This window comes from Portunus trituberculatus, chromosome 24, assembly GCF_017591435.1.
Source record: "Portunus trituberculatus isolate SZX2019 chromosome 24, ASM1759143v1, whole genome shotgun sequence".
Taxonomy (NCBI): Eukaryota; Metazoa; Arthropoda; class Malacostraca; order Decapoda; family Portunidae; genus Portunus; species Portunus trituberculatus.
Genome location: NC_059278.1, coordinates 14,597,456 through 14,614,955, shown reverse-complemented (window position 1 = coordinate 14,614,955; position 17,500 = coordinate 14,597,456). Strand labels below are relative to the sequence as shown.

General features: G+C 42.6%; 2 protein-coding genes across 2 annotated transcripts in view; one reads left to right on the top strand and one right to left on the bottom strand.

The window, feature by feature from the left end:
* Positions 1-505: 505 nt before the first annotated feature.
* Positions 506-7,408, top strand: LOC123508282 (ER degradation-enhancing alpha-mannosidase-like protein 2). Its single transcript, XM_045261865.1, has 11 exons — positions 506-763; positions 1,398-1,508; positions 2,115-2,300; positions 2,861-2,964; positions 3,279-3,418; positions 3,707-3,818; positions 4,183-4,401; positions 4,633-4,724; positions 4,813-4,977; positions 5,083-5,272; positions 5,615-7,408. The coding sequence occupies exons 1-11, from the start codon at positions 660-662 to the stop codon at positions 6,535-6,537; spliced, it is 2,346 nt and encodes a 781-aa protein (XP_045117800.1). The 5' UTR covers positions 506-659; the 3' UTR covers positions 6,538-7,408.
* Positions 7,406-17,500, bottom strand: part of LOC123508283 (programmed cell death protein 4-like) — a 22,622-nt gene continuing 12,527 nt past the window's right edge. The window contains exons 2-8 of the mRNA XM_045261866.1: positions 12,582-12,751; positions 12,255-12,474; positions 11,727-11,866; positions 11,229-11,462; positions 10,907-11,038; positions 9,310-9,437; positions 7,406-9,163 (exon numbers count right to left, since the gene is read on the bottom strand). Coding sequence (XP_045117801.1) covers positions 9,100-9,163; positions 9,310-9,437; positions 10,907-11,038; positions 11,229-11,462; positions 11,727-11,866; positions 12,255-12,474; positions 12,582-12,751 — 1,088 coding nt within the window. The 3' untranslated portion in view covers positions 7,406-9,099. The remainder of the gene's footprint in view (positions 9,164-9,309; positions 9,438-10,906; positions 11,039-11,228; positions 11,463-11,726; positions 11,867-12,254; positions 12,475-12,581; positions 12,752-17,500) is intronic.

The window sequence follows — 17,500 nt, the reverse complement described above, 5'->3', positions numbered from 1 at the left end:
TCACTGCTAGCTAACTCTCCCAGCCATCCACTGCTCTGCACGTGAAGTAATAATACCTTGTTCTGAATGTTTCCTGTGGTTGATGAGTTTAAAGGTCCTGCCGACACAAACACACACACACACACACACACACAGGAGCCCGCGCGTGCACATACATTCCAAACACAGTTATTGTTCTGATTAAGGCTTTTTTATACATAGCTTCTCTACTAATTATGTACTATTAATTATTATTAGTAGAATATTCGTTGTTGTTATTTTTTTTTACCATCTCGATATTTTGAAGATACTCGAATGCTCACTGTTTACATCAAACGTCATCACTTATTTTTTCATTGGATACTTATACCATCATCGAGCAGAAAAATAGAAAACAACCATAAAAATATAGAAAATAAATAAGGTAGCTCTAAAAACGCAGAAAATATAATAGAAATACTGGAAAACCTAACAAAATATAGAGATTCTCATATTTCCGTATCATGTAGTTGAGCTTTATAAATTATGAAAAAAATCATCAATAACACAATAAAAAAACACTACATAATAGAAATGAAACTTTAAAGCCATGCGGTGTTTATAAGTAGTAATGAGATGGCTTTGAAATCATTAAATAATTGCCAGAACACAATGGAGAGGAGGAGAGAGCGAGAGTCGTCATGTTTACAAGGAACAGATTTATCCTTCCCGTGGCTTGCCTTCAAATATGTTTCCTTGTGTGTCTCTCCAGCGGCATGTCGGACCAAGAAATAAGAAGGCTAAGGTAAATAACACGTGATAACACTCATTCTTTAACAGCAGTAAGGTGATGGGGTTAATCCTGTTATCTTACTTTTTATCTATTATTCCCTTATTTTCCTGTTCTAGTAATATTGCTCTCTGAATTCCACATAGTGATATTCATTCCTTGGTGTAAATAAAGGTATTGCCATTCTTGGTATTAAAGTTTTCACCCGAGGACAAGGTTGGGTCAGGTTTCACTTTTAGTTGTAATATTGCTATGGTAACTTGCTAAGCTATCATCATACTATTCCCTAACAGTGGTAGTAGTAGTAGAGGTGGTGGTGGTAGTAGTAGTAGTAGTAGTAGCAGTAGCAGTAATAGTAGTAGAGGTAGTAGAAATAGTAGGAGGAGGAGGAAGAAGAAGGAGTAGAAATAGTAGTAATGATACTCTAAATACTAATGTTCTCATAGTAACTTGATAAGCTAACATATCAATCCCTAACAGAATTAGTAATAAAAGGAGGGTAGTAACAAGAATAATACCACTAATAGTAGCAGTATTGATAGTAGTAGCCATAGTGACATTATAAAAACTAATATTCTTATACATTCTTTCTACATCCCAGTCTTATTTCTCGCATGGACCAACACACCCTAACTCCTCACCATTCCAGGGATGAGGTGCGTGGGATGTTCTACCATGCTTACGATGGCTACATGCGGCATGCCTATCCCTATGATGAGTTACGGCCTCTCTCCTGCGACGGCCATGACACCTGGGGGAGGTAAGGATGTCGTGAAGCAATGTCATTAAAACTGTACTCTGGCAAGGATTATTTTTCACAGACTGCAGAGATTTGTAGTTTATCTTTGGACAGAAAATGAAAATCTTCTTGAAAGTGCCATTAACTGCCACAAGAGCCTGTTATGTTAATTTTTTGACTGCTATTTGGTATATATTTTTTAATTGGTAATTATTCTAAGACATCTTTCTTTGTTCTATAACCTTTAATCCTTGAACTGGGTAGAAATTATAAAATGTATCCTTTTAGTTCCTTTCTTTCTTGTAGATACTAAGGATTTCTTGCATTACTTCTGGTACTAAAAATAGTTTCATGTCACAGTAAAAGACTTAACTTCAAAGTCTTACATAAAACCATTAGGGTGAATGCACAGATAAGTTAGGAAATTCAACAAATGTTCATAATTTTGAGCTGAGTTTTTTTTTATCCTTCTCTTGACTATTACTCTCTTAGTTCCTAAATATCCAGTTCCCAACAACTACTCCTTGACATGGACCAAAAAAACAATACTGATGTTATATTGAATGGTCTATCCTCATCTTAGCTATTACTCTCTCACCACCCTAATACCCTGCTCCCCACCCACAGTTACTCCCTGACACTGATTGACGCGCTGGACACCCTGGGTGTCATGGGCAACAAGACAGAGTTCCAGCGAGTTGTGGGTCTCATCCTAGAGCGGACCAACTTTGACGTCAACATTAACGTCTCTGTTTTTGAGACCAACATCAGAATCCTTGGTGGCCTGCTCAGTGGTCACCTCATGTCCCGAAGGTGCTGAGGCATCTGTCTTAATTGTGTGACTTTGTGTGAATAATTCATGTTATTTGTAGTACACTTATGATTTGTTCTTTGCCATAGAGTTAAGATTTATGCTCTTTGTAATACAGATGAAATTTATGTTTTCAGTACAGTTATAATTTCTTGTTTGCACTACAGTTGAAATGTATATTCCTGGCAGTGCAGTTGAAATTCATATACCTTTCTAATTCTGTAGAAATTTATGTGTTCTTTGCAGTGCAGTTAACTTTCAATGTATTGTCTATCTTTACATATCTTAATTTTGTGGGATTTACTGAATATGAATTTATATTTCTTAATGTTTTTTTTTAAGATATTTTAATTAACATGAATTTGTGAGATATATGTCTATCTAAAGCCAGGGAGATTATTAAAATTCCTGAATATTTCAATAGAGGTGTTTGCCATTGGAAGATATGCTGAGACCAAAACCTGGTCTGTATGAATGTCTTTGGTCTTATTCTTAGCACATCCTGAAATGGTGGATGCTTGTGCCAGTCTTAGTTTGCATAACTGTGTGGTGTTGCTTCCAGGATGGGTTGCAAGGTGGAGGAGGGCTGGCCATGCTCCGGGCCTCTCCTGAGGATGGCGAAGGATGTGGCAGACAGACTCCTTCCTGCCTTTGACACCCCTACAGGTTAGGAATGTCATCACCAAAGAAATGAGAATTAAAATATCTTGTGTGTAAAACCTAAACTGTTTGAATATTATTAACTTGCAGTAGAGTTATTGATGGAGGCAGTCATTATATAATGATTGATTGATGACTTGGTTCTTATAACGATGCTAATTCTTTTTCTCCACTTAGCATGAATCAGTAGTTAGTAGTCAGTCACCTAACAAATGGTTTTCCCTCTAACCCCAGTCATTTTATGGCCATCACCTGTAGTGTAGCTGCAGTAGTTTTGGGACACTGCACTAATGCTTCTGTCAACATCTGTGGGATGACAGGCATGCCTTATGGGACGGTGAACCTGCGCGAGGGAGTGCCTGACGGAGAGACTCCCATTACCTGCACAGCGGGCGTTGGCACCTATATTGTGGAGTTTGGCACGTTATCCAGGCTGACTGGCGACCCTGTGTATGAGGAGGTGATGAGGGCTTCCTCTGTGTCCACTCCATGTATCGTGTATCCAACCTTAGTCTCAGAGATATTTAAACATACAAAATCAGCTATTAGCTTAGACCTCTATAAGGATACACATTTTCAAACATGTCTATTGAATATTGCTTGTTTCTGTGGGACAATTTGATTTCCTTTGAGCTTTTGCTGTAAAATAGTTCTGTTCACACCAACAAAATTTTTTTTTATTTTGTATATCTGAAACCTTAAGGGTGTGGCAACAATAGAAGTGTGTAATTAATTTCCTTCCCTCCAGGTGGCATTAAGAGCAATGCATGCCCTCTGGAATCACAGGTCAGCAATCAACCTTGTAGGGAACCACATTGATGTCCTGACTGGGAGGTGGACAGCTCAGGACTCGGGTATAGGTGAGTGCTGAATGAACCACCAAATTATTGATTTTGTGTGTGTGTAGCTGTTTTGTCTTGATCACTCACTTTTAAGGAGGACATCAGCCTCACATCATTTCCCCATTTGGATCATCAACACTTAGAAATCAATGCAGATTATTTGGTTATGAAGGGACAGGGACAGAAGGAAGGCAGAATACTCTGGAGGCAAATGTGAGCCAGACATGTTACTAGTTAACCAAGATGATCAACAAAGCATGAGTGAATTCTGATCAGCTTTGACTTTTCTATTGTGACACTGGTATATAAATAGATACAAAGTTCCAGGCATATTTCTGTTGGTGTGTTTGCTATGTTGATTACTTCTCTTTCTAACTTTCAGGTGCTGGCATTGACTCTTATTTTGAATACATGGTGAAGGCAGCAGGACTCTTGCAACGGCCGGAGCTGATGGCTGTCTTTAAGCAGGCATGGGCAGCCATTGAGAAGCACCTGCGCCATGAGGACTGGTATTTGTGGGCCACCATGACTAAGGGTTATGTCACCATGGCTGTCTTCCAGTCCCTTGAAGCTTACTGGCCGGGTGTCCTCACTCTTGTTGGTATGTTGATAATCTTTTGTTGGAGTGATCTTGCTATCTCATCTTGAAGCTTGTGTACTTGTCTTGCATTTTTGTTTTTAACTTAATCATATTTTTTTCCCTCTTATGTTTATGTACTGTTATTATTCCTTGTGTAAGGACTTGAATTATATCTTCTTTCTTGTAGTCATACTGTCTGATGACAAGATATAAATTAGGACTTTTGCTCATGTGTTTTCATTTTCTGTATAGGTGATGTGAACACTGCACAAAGGATAGTCTACAATTACCATCAAGTGTGGAAGCAATTTGGCTTCACACCAGAGTTTTACAACATTCCACAGGTTAGCATAACATTTGCATGTCTATTATTATTTTGGAATTTAAACTTTTTAGAGTCAACTGATGATTCTGAGAACTGTTCTTCTTCAGAGTGAGGCGCCAAACAACCGTGAGGGTTACCCACTACGGCCTGAGCTGGTGGAGTCCCTGATGTATCTCTTCCAGGCCACCAAAGACCATAACTTGCTGGAAATGGCGGCTGATATTGTGGTCAGCATCCAACACTCGGCCAAGACGGAGTGCGGCTATGCAACAGTGAGGGAATGTAGCTTGGCATTTATTAATTTCTCATTGTGGCCATTCATGACTGTCCCCTTCTACTTTTCCAGATAATGTATTAGTACTTTCTTTGTCTACTAGGTGAAGAATGTTAATGACCACACTATAGAGAACCGTATGGAGAGCTTCTTTCTGGCCGAGACCACCAAGTATTTGTACCTCATCTTTGACCATGACAATTGGATACACAACACGGGCAGAAGTGGTCATGCAGTGATGGTCAATGGTCGACATTGTGTAGTGGAGGCAGGAGGTTATGTTTTCAATTCAGGTGAAATATATGATTTTCATGTTAGTTTTGCATAATATTGAATTACCATAGTTGTTTACATGATAGTTAATTACTATTCATATGTTTTTTAATAATATCATTCATATCACATGGATTTTTATTTTTATAGTGCAGTTCATTCATCCTGGCACTATTTTTGCTATTATCAATTAATTATTACCTTACTCTCCACCAACACATGTCTAATCAACTCACAGATGCCAGAATAAGTATCCATGCCTGTGCAATTTGCTATCAGGGTACAAAAGTGCAGCCATTTAACATTACACTAGTCAAAGACAACAATAATTTATAAATCATAGTGTCTTGTACTCCTCACAGAGGCTCACCCGGTGGATCCTGGTGCCCTGGCTTGCTGCTCTATGAGGGAAGATGACTGGTCGCTGCCTTTAGCTGACCAAGTGGCCCTTATCTTGGACCCAACAGCTCCATGGAAGGGCCACTTGGGACACAGAGTAAAGGAAGAGAAAGAGGACTGCAGCACTGATGACAAACTGTCATACCAGGAGACTAATCAAGAAATAGAGGAAAGTGAAGTGGAAGAAGCACCTCACACTACGCAGCTTGGAGAAGGCAGTGTAGTAATCCTGCATGGTAATGGTAAAATACTAGCTGCAACAGAGGTTCCCAAAGAAACTAAAAGTGAAGGAGAGAAACCATTACCTATCCCATCAGCAGCAAGGACACCACAGCCTCAGGGGCAAGGTATGGAGGAGAGCCCCAGTGTGATCATTGATTACGCAAACAAATACATTGAGAAATTAAAGGAAGCCAGTGAGAGCAAGCCTGTAACAAGTGGCTTAGGAAGTGGTAGTACGACTGATGGGGAAACTGAAGTAAAGGAAAGGCACACAACTCATAGGGAGATTCTGGTAGGAGATGACACTGGTTCTTCAGGAATTATGAAAAAGGACAGTGTGGGGCCACGATTCTCTTCACTGAGCGAGGCAGCGGAGAGAGGGGGCAACACTTCAGGCATGGAGGCGGCAAGCATTTCCCCAAGTGTTTCCAGCTCCAAGTACAACACCTCACCAGGCAGCCCTCGGATCATCCCCAAGACCCCCAAGACTCCAACCCCGCCCATCAAGAAGGAGTTTGTGCTTGCAGACCTCAAGGAGAGACTTGTTATTGACCTCAGCAGTTATAGAAACTTAACAAAAACAACCAGTTACTCCCTGCTCTCCTGCCCTCATCCTCCCTTCACTAGAATGCTCAATTTCAAGGGTCAGATGTTTTACCCTTGAGGCTCTATTGAATGTACATACGAATTCCATTTTGGAGTAATACATAAAAGTTCAGTCCAGCCATGGGAGAGGGAAATGGTGACTTTGTGATATGCATTTGAGGGTACAGGGTTAGTGAAGGTTATAGGTTAATTTGTATAAGAAATTCCATTGTTATATTTAATTTTTTATGTGTGCATGTGTATGTATGTAGCTGGATGTGTTTGGTGAATGTGTTTAGGCGGTGTATAAAGGTGAGTGCACATAATTAACCTAAAACTATTGGAGTTACAGATGTTCAACTTGTATTTATTGGTTCTTGAGATCCCTTTTGGTGTGACTACTACTACTTAACCACACCACTCTTCAGTTTTAAGAATACTCTCACTATTTTGCTGCAAGTCATAGATGATGGTTGAAATGGATGAAATCTGGGAACCTCTTCCCTTACTTTCATTCTCAGGATTGTGGTATGTGCCTTGGCTACCTCCTATAAGGAATGTTGGTCTAATGTACAGGTATGATTGTCTGCTCTTGGTTAGCAACCTTTAAGGGATATGTTGAGTCAGGATTGATGGGTAAACCTTCTGTTAACATACAGAAAGGACTCTAGTCCTTATTTAAGGTTGTCAGTGGTTGTACCATGTGGGACATATGGCCACATCACTCACTATTGACACTTTTGTTATCCCAGGGAGCTTTTGGTATAACATTATGTTCCTCTTATCAGAGTGAGTCTTTAATGAAAGGCATCTTACTAGTTTGAGTGCTTATAGTTAAATGTCATTAGGTAAATATATATAAATATAATATTAGCAAGTGTTGGAAAAAAATTTGTACAGGATGATACTAGAGTTGAAATCTTTATCATTATATTAAAAGAACAAAATGATTTTGCAATTTTTATTTAGCTTTTTGTCAGTTTTGCCATTTTTTTGTACTTTTTTGCACAGTTGCAATGTTCAGTTATTCCCAAGATGATTATAAAACCTTGTCAGAACCAGATGCATAATAACAGCCTCTGAGGCCAGCTGTAGTGGTAAACAAATAAATCATCTAAAAAAAATCCTAGAACTCAACATCTTACAAAGTAATTGAAATTCACACACAAAAAAGATGCCAATTTTGGTAATTACTACACAAACAAGAATGCTAGTGTAATTCAGGCACACTGGCCTCACCATGCATCTACCCTGACAAGGGTTGACACCAATCCTCTTAAGTGGTCCCAGGCCCCTCTCACTTCGGAAAGGCCAGACCTCAATGTTTCTTTTTTTTATTTTTATAGTATTTTTTTGGCAGTCTTCAAAACTAAACTTAGTCTTGTACTTCCAGCTCTTGCTCAACTTGGCAAGAGAACCTTAAAAGACAAAAAAGAAAGTCACTATGATGAAGAAACATTACATATTTCCTCCCCTATAGTCTTCACAATAGAAAAAATAGTATTCACAAATGAGCAATGAATCCCTTGCTATTTGCAACAACAAGTATATGCATGATTAATACACAGGTACAGCTCAATAGGGACCGATAAAAGCTTGAGAGTTGCCAACATGATCGTCAAAATTTTACACTTTTCAGGCTGACCACGTCCCAGTGAGTCTTCCAGCCAATCCTTAGAGACGACCACGCTAGCAGGAGACTGTTGGGAGCAAGCTAACTTCTCCATTCCTTTGACAGAAGTGCAGCACATGGATTACAACACACAGCTGTTGGGCGTAAAAACTGCCTGCCGCTAGAAAATTTACTATCAGTAATTAAGAAAGATATAAGGGTTCCAGGTACAAAAGTGTCCCCTTGTTGCTCTTACAGTTTTTATGTAGATCCATGTCCTTGTGTCTTCAGTTAAAGAAGTGGTAGTAAGCATATTGTGTGGGGACCTAATGAAGCAACGCACTACCTGTCTACAGTACAAGCAGTTTCCACCTGTTTACACAAGAGTTGATGCTCAAGTTCACAAGAAAATAGAAAAGGATGCACACTTGATACAAAATGGCCTTTTCTAACCCTCTGTATCACACAGTACAGAAATTTAATGATAGTCTGTATCACACGGTACAGAAACTTAAAAACACGTCAAGTTTGAGGCCAAGCACAGGGTAAACAACGCGGAAATGCAAGTCCACATAGCAACAGTCTCCATGTGTGTTGAGGAGATCTTTTCCAGCAACACACAGCAGACTCAGTTTCTGTCCACTTGAAGAGCTGTGCTTAGGATGCCACACAGGAGTCACACAATGAATTTCAAAACAAAAAAGAAAATCATGCCGGGGATAGGATTGCCATTAGTGTGTGTGTGTGTGTGTGTGTGTGTGTGTGTGTGTGTGTGTGTGTGTGTGTGTGTGTGTGTGTGTGTGTGTGTGTGTGTTACATTTTACATATCAAGTATAGATATATAAAGAAAAAGTAAACTTTGATAATACTCAGGACCCATAGTTAAATTCTTACACTAACATTACAGACCAACAATATTGTCATGTTAGGAAATGCATTCCAAAAAAACAAAAAGTACAATGCAAACATCAACTAAAACTTCCATTTGATTTTCTCCCGTGGTGGCATCCTGGGAATGTGGTTTACTGCTCAGAAGTAGGCGTCATCCTTCACACGGCCTCCATCACCCTCGGACACAAAACGCTTGCGGCCCCTGAAAGAACAAAACACATGTTTGATTCCTCTACTAAACACCAATCAACATTCTATTGTAAACTAAAAAATAGACAAGTGGTAGGGAAGCTACAGAGGATATGAAGGCAGCATACATCACAACTCTAGCAGCACTGAGCCACTCACCTGACAGGCAACTTCTTCACCACATCGTCCCCTACAATCCTGAGTGTCTGACACTGCAATACGAACTTCTCTAATATAGTGTAGGCGGGAGGCACATCCACACAGATCTGCGGCATATCCTCATACACCTGTTTGGAAGGAAGAGGGACCGTCATGAATGGGTGTACTCGCATTTGGTCTCATTCCTGTCATGAATGATGTGTATATGTTAAGTCAACAACACGACCGAGAAAATACATGAAACACGTCCTGGTACAAACGGCTCCTTACTTGATGAAGCAGCCTTCTTACCCTTACTTTTACTTAAAGTAGGGAGCTGACAGTACATATATGAGGACCAGGGTTGATTCTGATCTATATCTCTCTACATAAAATGATGATATGTAGGACATCCTCAATAGTAAAGTTTTAGCTGACCATTTTTTTTATATTTTTTTTATTTATTTATTATTATTTTTTTTTTTACGGTAAGGCCTATAGCGCCTGTAGGCACACTTGAAGAGTGTATGGGAAGCACTGTTCAGCTTCCGCCCATTAGTGACGCAGGCAATTTTATTTATAGTGGTACCCATATTAGGGCCCATATCACTGCCCAAGCTCATTTTGAGTGTAACCACCTAGAACCTGGGTATCATGGTAATATGTAGGTAACTTTAAACCACTCGACAAATGGCAAAGTGTTTTAAGGCTGTACGTGGTGGGATTGGAACCTACGCATGGACGTCTGCCCGATCCCACGCTCACCACTTATCCACTATGCCACCGCCTCCCTCTGATTCAATATGTATACTATATGATTTGGCAGTATTCTTATGACCCAGCCATGAAGTATGCAGGCAGGCCATGGTCCTCTATAACAGAAGTAAAGGGTAGATGCTAATCCAATTCACATGTGCATCTGAAGCACACTCACTACATAACTAGGAAAGGTCTGCCACTACAGTATGACGTCCCCTTTCTTGCATACAAACCTTAGTGTTTGTACTACTGTACAGCTTAACAGGTTATGTGTCAGATGTGGCTGTCTTCTCAGCACACCAAGAATCCTGCATAGCTCAGCACAAACAATCTCCCCTCATTATCCATACATGTTGAAAATATCTAAATGGGCATCTTCAATCTGGTTCATCTTGGCAAAACTGCTCAATAAGTCCTGTCTCCTGGGCTTCCATGCCACCCTCCCAAACGACACCACTGCTACATGATGTCCCCATGGCCAAGACTCAATCCATGTGAGATATCCACTCCTACCTGATAAGTTTCAAATCTATTAGTTTAAAACACAAAGGAATCTATTATTTCCTAGAAAAAGTGGCAAGACAAGACAAACTTATGAAGCTACTGAAAAGTGGAGCGGCATCAGAGTTGAGGGAGATGGCACAATGTAAGAGCATCTCCTTAACTCCACACGGAAGCCATCATCATGCAAGATGAAGTAATACAATTCTACTGTTAAAGGGTCACAGCACTGCAGCAGTCTTAACGTACCAGTTAGTATTACATGAAGGCACTATCTGCTTTACTTAGAAACTCCAGTAAACCAAAATGGAACTCTGTCACAACTGTCTCAGTTCCCAGTGTTGTTTTGAATACTCACCCTCAGGAAGCCAGCCCTCATCTGTGTGGGTGTTATGATGATGGCGCGGTGCATAGAATCCAGCAACTCGCACATCATTGAAGAGGTACGCGTGTCCATTTTTTCTATAGCCATCACAATGGCTTCATACACCTGCAACCAGGAATTTGGTTATTTCAGACAAAGGTTGATAAAAATTGGTCTTGTCACTCTCCAGTATTGCTAAATATGGAGACTTGTGCTTCCAAGGCAACATTATCTAATATAATGTATTCCTCTATCAAGGCATTTCCAAAACTATACACAACCAACCAAATAATACATAAAATAGGTAATGACTTACCAGTTCATGGTGGAAATGAGGCACCTCCAGTTCCTGAAGGCATCTTGTGGCCTCAGCAATGTCAGAGGAGGATAAAAACTCCTCCAATAGCAGAACCATCTGCTTCACCAGGTATTTCACAGGTCTGGTCCCACCTCCAACTCCCCACACATTGTCCAGCCTCACCAGGCCATGGCGCATAGACAAGAGGCTGTCCGACCTTGCCAACGTCACAACCGCATGCTCACAGTCAACCTGAATTGATAAACCCCGGTCAAAATAGAACAAAATTATCAATGTGACATATCCACATACCTTACTGCACAACTGAAAACACTGGATCTTCAGATGTATTATGAGCAATTATCAATACCATTTCATTCAGAATTTTCACATACAAAAATCTGAAATCAGTTGGCTACACATGTGTAAATCATAAATCTACTACTACATTTAGCACAGCAGAAAACTGAGCCCCAGCATTTCCCAGTAGGCAGTGAGTGAGGGTGGCCATCTCACCTTGCCTTTGTAACCCTGAAGGAACTTGGGAGGGATGCAATCATCGGCAATGGAGCGCGCGATGAAGTTGCCCAGGATGGTGGGAGCTTCTGGCGTATCCAGCACAAGCTCGTTAAGGTTCTTTATAAGCGTATCATAACCTGGAGGACACCACAGAGGTATTAGTCTGAGACCCACTGTGCTCATACCAAGAACATACCAAGAATTCAGTGCAAATTCTTGGGCCATTCCTAAGCAAAATATCTCTGAAGGTTATGATACTGTTAACTTTGCTTTAGATGTAATTAATATTAATGGTTCATGTGTCTGACATCCTGTTCCCTCCTACAGCTCCATCCAAGAGAGTGGCCTTGAAATACATGTTCTTTTATTATATGCTACTTTTCTACAAATTCTTAACACAGCTATTCAGTGACACCAGATCTCACTGCCTTCTGATACAAAGCAAATCACTGTTCTCTTTTATCTGAATTAATTTAACTTCAGAGGTCCTGTCTCAGACAGACATGGACACAGGCAACTCAGTACCTTTGGCATAATGAGGCTCAAAGAGAAGGTGACCGTACAGGTCCGCCAGGAGGACACTGGTCATCTCTCGGTGAGAGGGCTTATGCTCCATGGCAAGCTCCACTGCAGACACAACCACCAGGTGTGCCCGTGTCGACACCTGCAGCTCCTCCAGGGACAGGTACGTTTCATGGGTGTCCCCGTGGTCAAAGTACTCGGCCACCAGGGATGAGATTTGTTTCTGTCCAGGTAAGATAAGTGGTGTTTAAAGTGTGCTAATAATGCAAAGTGGGGCAACAAGAGCATCTAACACAAAAGATAACAACATGAGCTCTCTCAGTGCCTCACCTGCAGTTCTTCATTGGAACGGTCAAGATTAATCACTTTGATCTTGTACTCCCTATTCTCAGGGTTTGCTTCATCATAGTTAGGATCATTGGAGTCGATGGCTCCATCCAACTCCTCCTCCGCCAATTCAGATCCCAGCGCTCCCCAGGTTCCTTTGCCTCCTGCTCCACCTGCAAATGTTAAAAGTCATTAGGCCTGATCTGGCAAAAAAAAATTAGCACATCTGTCCACACTACAACTCATGGGGATATCACACCATCATGACAACTCATACACTACAGGTTGTCAGCTGTCCATGTTACATAAACATTGTCTGTGAACTAATAAGTTGTTAAAACTAATTATATCAACAATACAAGGATAAAAAGTCAAAGATACTGTGCTGTGATGATAAGATAAAATTATCACAACATACATTTGTACTCACACAGGAGATTTTCCTGTTTGTTCCTTTACCAAACCTGACAAGGTGATCAGAATATAACCAGAGCAAAGTTCAAATTCCTGTCAGTAGTTCAGGGAGGACATGAGGGAGGAAGGAGGGCAGCAGCATCAGTAAAATGCAGTTCTTAGATGACAACACGAGTTATGCCTTGTCACATGCAACCTTCACTGTACAAGGATACACCACTGACAGTATGAAGCAGTCGCGCTATACAGATCTTTATGCAGTGTTACTAACTGAAAACACGCACGCAAGCACACACACACACACACACACACACACACTTTACCTGGTGTATATGTGTATAGAGTAAAGTACACATTGCCAACTCATACTTTTTTTTAAGCATAGAAATAAACATTAAACTGCAGTCCTCTCAGAAGCAACATCCAGTGTGTGAAACCTTCGTTGGTACACAACCCGACCCCCACCGCTCCCCTTCAACCGCCCCACACACACAAAAAAAAAAAAAAAAAAAAAAAAAAAAAACTGCGTTCTCAACTTAATCGCCCGTGTTTATTATAGATGGTAACGCGGCATCAGGCACCGAGCCAAGTGGTTGCGGTGAAGGGACGGACTTGAGGTTGCGCCTTGCCAGCAGGATGCCAAAACACAGCAAGGAGAAGGAGGGAGAGACGCCGATAGTGAACGGAGGAGCAGTGTGGGGAGATACACGAGACCTCAACTTAATCAGCGTCCTTCAAAAAACATTCGTAGCATTAGTGTTGTGTTTTCAAATACTCATCATCAATCTACTGTTACGTTCTACTCTCTTCTCGCTGTGGTTTCGAGGACATTAGCTCACTGGTAGTCTTGTTACACCAGGGGCTTTCTAATCTGCTTAGTGTGGCGTGTTCGGGAGAGTGCAGGCGTGTGGCTTGGTCTCGCATCCCTACAACACGGTATACTCTCTCAAGGTCACAGTAAAAGCACAGGGAGAAAATAAACTCTGGCTTTCATCTCAACCTCTCCATGTTTGCCTTCCTGCCTGACAACTCTTGAGATATCTTGCATAGACGCTTCGTGAGCTTGAATTAAAGTGCCGAGTAGTTATTTCAGTACGTCCAGTCCGCACAACGACCTCAAGAGAGAGAGAGAGAGAGAGAGAGAGAGAGAGAGAGAGAGAGAGAGAGAGAGAGAGAGTCCAAAGTATGTGTGTCCCTAATCAAAAGCAAACTCAACCAAAAGGAAACGCAATGAAAAGTAAACGTGGAGAGAGAGAGAGAGAGAGAGAGAGAGAGAGAGAGAGAGAGAGAGAGCGGTTGTGTTGTTGCCATGGGGAGGAGAGCAGCAGCAGCAGAAGCAGACCGGCAAAGGCACCTTCCCTCCCTCTCTCACTCCTGCCGTTATCATGATTTTCTTATCCACAGTATAATTTTCTTTCACCTTGCCACTCTTTCACACGACAACATAGCTCCACAGAACAGCTAATAACCCAAACTAAACGTACTATTTTATTCACTTATCTCTCATGCTCCACCTTAGTTAGGTAACGCCAGTTCGCCACGTACGGAATCAAGAAAATATATAGAAAGCACTGGTTAGTCGACTGAGCGCTACATGGCTGGCGGGCTTGTCGGTGGTGGTGGGCGTGTACCAGGAAGCAGAGAACCCAAGACCAATTTCCCTCTGGCTTTACTGCTTTGCTGGTTGGCTGGTGGATCTAAAACATTGCATGAAGACCTGATAGACAGACTAATCTTTCCTGATGGCTTTAATATAGCTCTTCAGTCTGTGAGGGTAAAAGGTGAAGGTATGTGATAGGTGGAATTTGTTAGCTCTATGTTATTTTGGGATTTACTGGAACTGCGAGGTTAACAGAATTTTTAAGGCTTGGTTCAACTTGACAGACTGGACACAGCCGGTTTCTGCTACATTAAATACTATTCTCTGTATCCTCTTGCTGTATCTATCATTTATATAGTTTAGTTAATGGTGCACAACTGCTTTATCACGACAATCTAAAAGTGAAGTGATAAGATTATGGTATATTATCAATGTTTGTTTACTTGTTTAAGTTTGTGTTCCTGTAATGTGACCTTCACTAAATACCTACGTCACGGGAGACCATGGTGTCTTTAAGTACTTCCCCCCACCCTCTTTTTTTTTTTTTTTTTTTTAGCAGGGTACGTGAATATATTCAGGATGCCCAACAGCCATCGCCTCCACCACCAAAACAAGGCTGTCTAGTCACTCTCGTGTCTACCCTGCCCTACCACCGCCACCAGCGCTGACGCCCAGCTTGAAACCAAGATAATAACCCTCCCTGTTCACCATCACCACGCCAATAGTAGTAACACCTATATCTTGCTCCCCACCACTGCCACCCAGACGCCCCGAGTCACCTCCACGTTCACATTACATGTGCAACCAGCTGTAATACCATCCTCCCTGCCCAGCATCGCCACTCGACGTCCCCTTCACTACATCCTCGGCAACTGGACACAACGTCCTTCCTGTCCACCAGCACCCTCATCCGTGCCTCTACATGTGCTCAGCCCAAACCTCCACTACAAGAACTTGACAAACTGGTATACCAACCGCCGACGACCTTCTCCGCGGCTCACAATGGCAAGGGTGGTATTTGAGGTGTAACGGAGGGAGAGAGAGAGAAAAAAAAAGCAAGTGAATTACAGTAGAAAGAAAATAACAAATGTCACAGTAACGGTTTAAAGGACATGCCCGCGTTTATGTAATACTGTAGGCACTTGGCGGTGCATGATTCACCGAGTCTAGTCTAGTCTACCCACCACTCTGCCACTGCCCCTCTACCTCCCACCGTTCCTCCTCCCCTATTGGCGTCTCTCACGTGACCCAAGGATTGAGCGGCTGGCGTGAGGGAGACCGACGGAGAGAGGCACGCAAAAGGGGGAAGGGCCCACCACCACCGATTCCATCACAACCACCGCCGCCACCCACGCCCCGAGGCCACCTGAAGCCCGCCCGTCACCTGTCGCTAAGATATACAACCCTCCTTCCCGGCAGAGTGGATGGACCCTCTGCCCCTTGCTTTACCCTGATATCCCGGCGCCTCGGCAAGAGCAGCACCCAGCAGCATCTGGCTAGGCTCCTACGCACGTGCAATGAGGGAGATCGATGCTTACCCGGCAGAGGACATGCATCGCGGAGGTGTATTTACCGTCCCCCTTCCCCTTCACCTCCCTGCGTGGGTGCTGCAGGGCCGGCGCCGGGATGTGGGAGGGGACCCGTTATCACCCCAGTGGGGCCGGCAACTACGCAGTTGTGTTGCCGCAGAAAGCCGCCAGTCGGCACCACGTGGCGTCCCGGTCCTTCTCGCCGCGATGCAGCCCCCGCCCGTCCCTGCGCACCACGTGGCACTGTTATTGTTTACATCCTGGATTCGCACCTCACTCCCTCTCCGTCAGGCAGTCACTTCAGCCCCCTCGCTACATTCTGACATTCACTAACCATAATATCTCACTATCTCTTAAGCCACTCATAATCCTCCTTCAAAGGCCTTCACCACCATTTCCATCCACTCCACTGCCAACACCGTCCCCACAAATTTTCCACAGTGTCCTCCATCCTATCAATGTCACCAAGCTAGGGGGAAGGTGACAGGACGAGCAGTTGGCAACAAGAGCGTGAGCAATGTATAAATAGAAGGTTGTTATGGTTGCCGACATTAAAATTTTACGTGTTATGATCGCGTGGGATGGTTGTTGACTGAGAAGTAATCTTGAACGTTGACGATGAAGAGGGAGATTAATTTTGCCAGATAAAAAAAAATGTTTATTTATGAAGTTGTAGTCAAGGCTGGCAGAAGTTGAACTACTGCCAATGTTTACGTTTTACTAGCCACGTTACGCTACGGTGGAATGAGAGAGAGAGAGAGAGAGCGCTCCATTTTTCTCTCCGTATTTAGCACGAGTGAGAGGAGATGGAAACATGAACGAGAGGGTTCGATGCATCCGTTTCTCTCTTAAATGCCCCTCCACTCCTATCCCTTTCCACTTCTCAACAACCCTCACCTCTCTCCCCGGCAACGAAAAATATATAAAGTTGCACGACTCGTGATCGAGCAGAGGGAGAGGAGTGAGAGGAGGCATGAAGTGGTACTACTCTTACACAACACCAAAACAGGTCGGCCACAAAGCTACCTACCTTGCATACAGGGCCATTCTTCCCCCATCACCCCAAGCATTACCTCCTTCACGATGCCTTGCGGCCCTATGCATACACCCATAAATCTTTCCACCAACTTTCAACACACACACACACACACACATTTCTGCCACCCTTCAAGAGCCTCATGCAGTACCTATTCACACTCTCAACCCTTCACCACCACCACCACCTCATCCATCTACAGCTTTTCTACGCAGTATAAGCCACCTCCACCAGTCTTCCCCCCACCCTGTTAGACATACAAATCAGACACGCTCTCGCTCGCTCTCTCTCTCTCTCCACGTGGGTGACCTGCGCAGGTACGGAGGAGAAAACTGTAGCGAGT

Bases quoted from the DNA above. Each gene is read 5' to 3' on its own strand.
- LOC123508282 (XM_045261865.1), top strand. From the start codon at position 660: ATGTTTACAAGGAACAGATTTATCCTTCCCGTGGCTTGCCTTCAAATA. The intron at 1,509-2,114 runs GTAAGGATGTCG...CCCCACCCACAG, and splicing joins GGCCATGACACCTGGGGGAG to TTACTCCCTGACACTGATTG. The intron at 3,419-3,706 runs GTGATGAGGGCT...CCTTCCCTCCAG, and splicing joins GCGACCCTGTGTATGAGGAG to GTGGCATTAAGAGCAATGCA.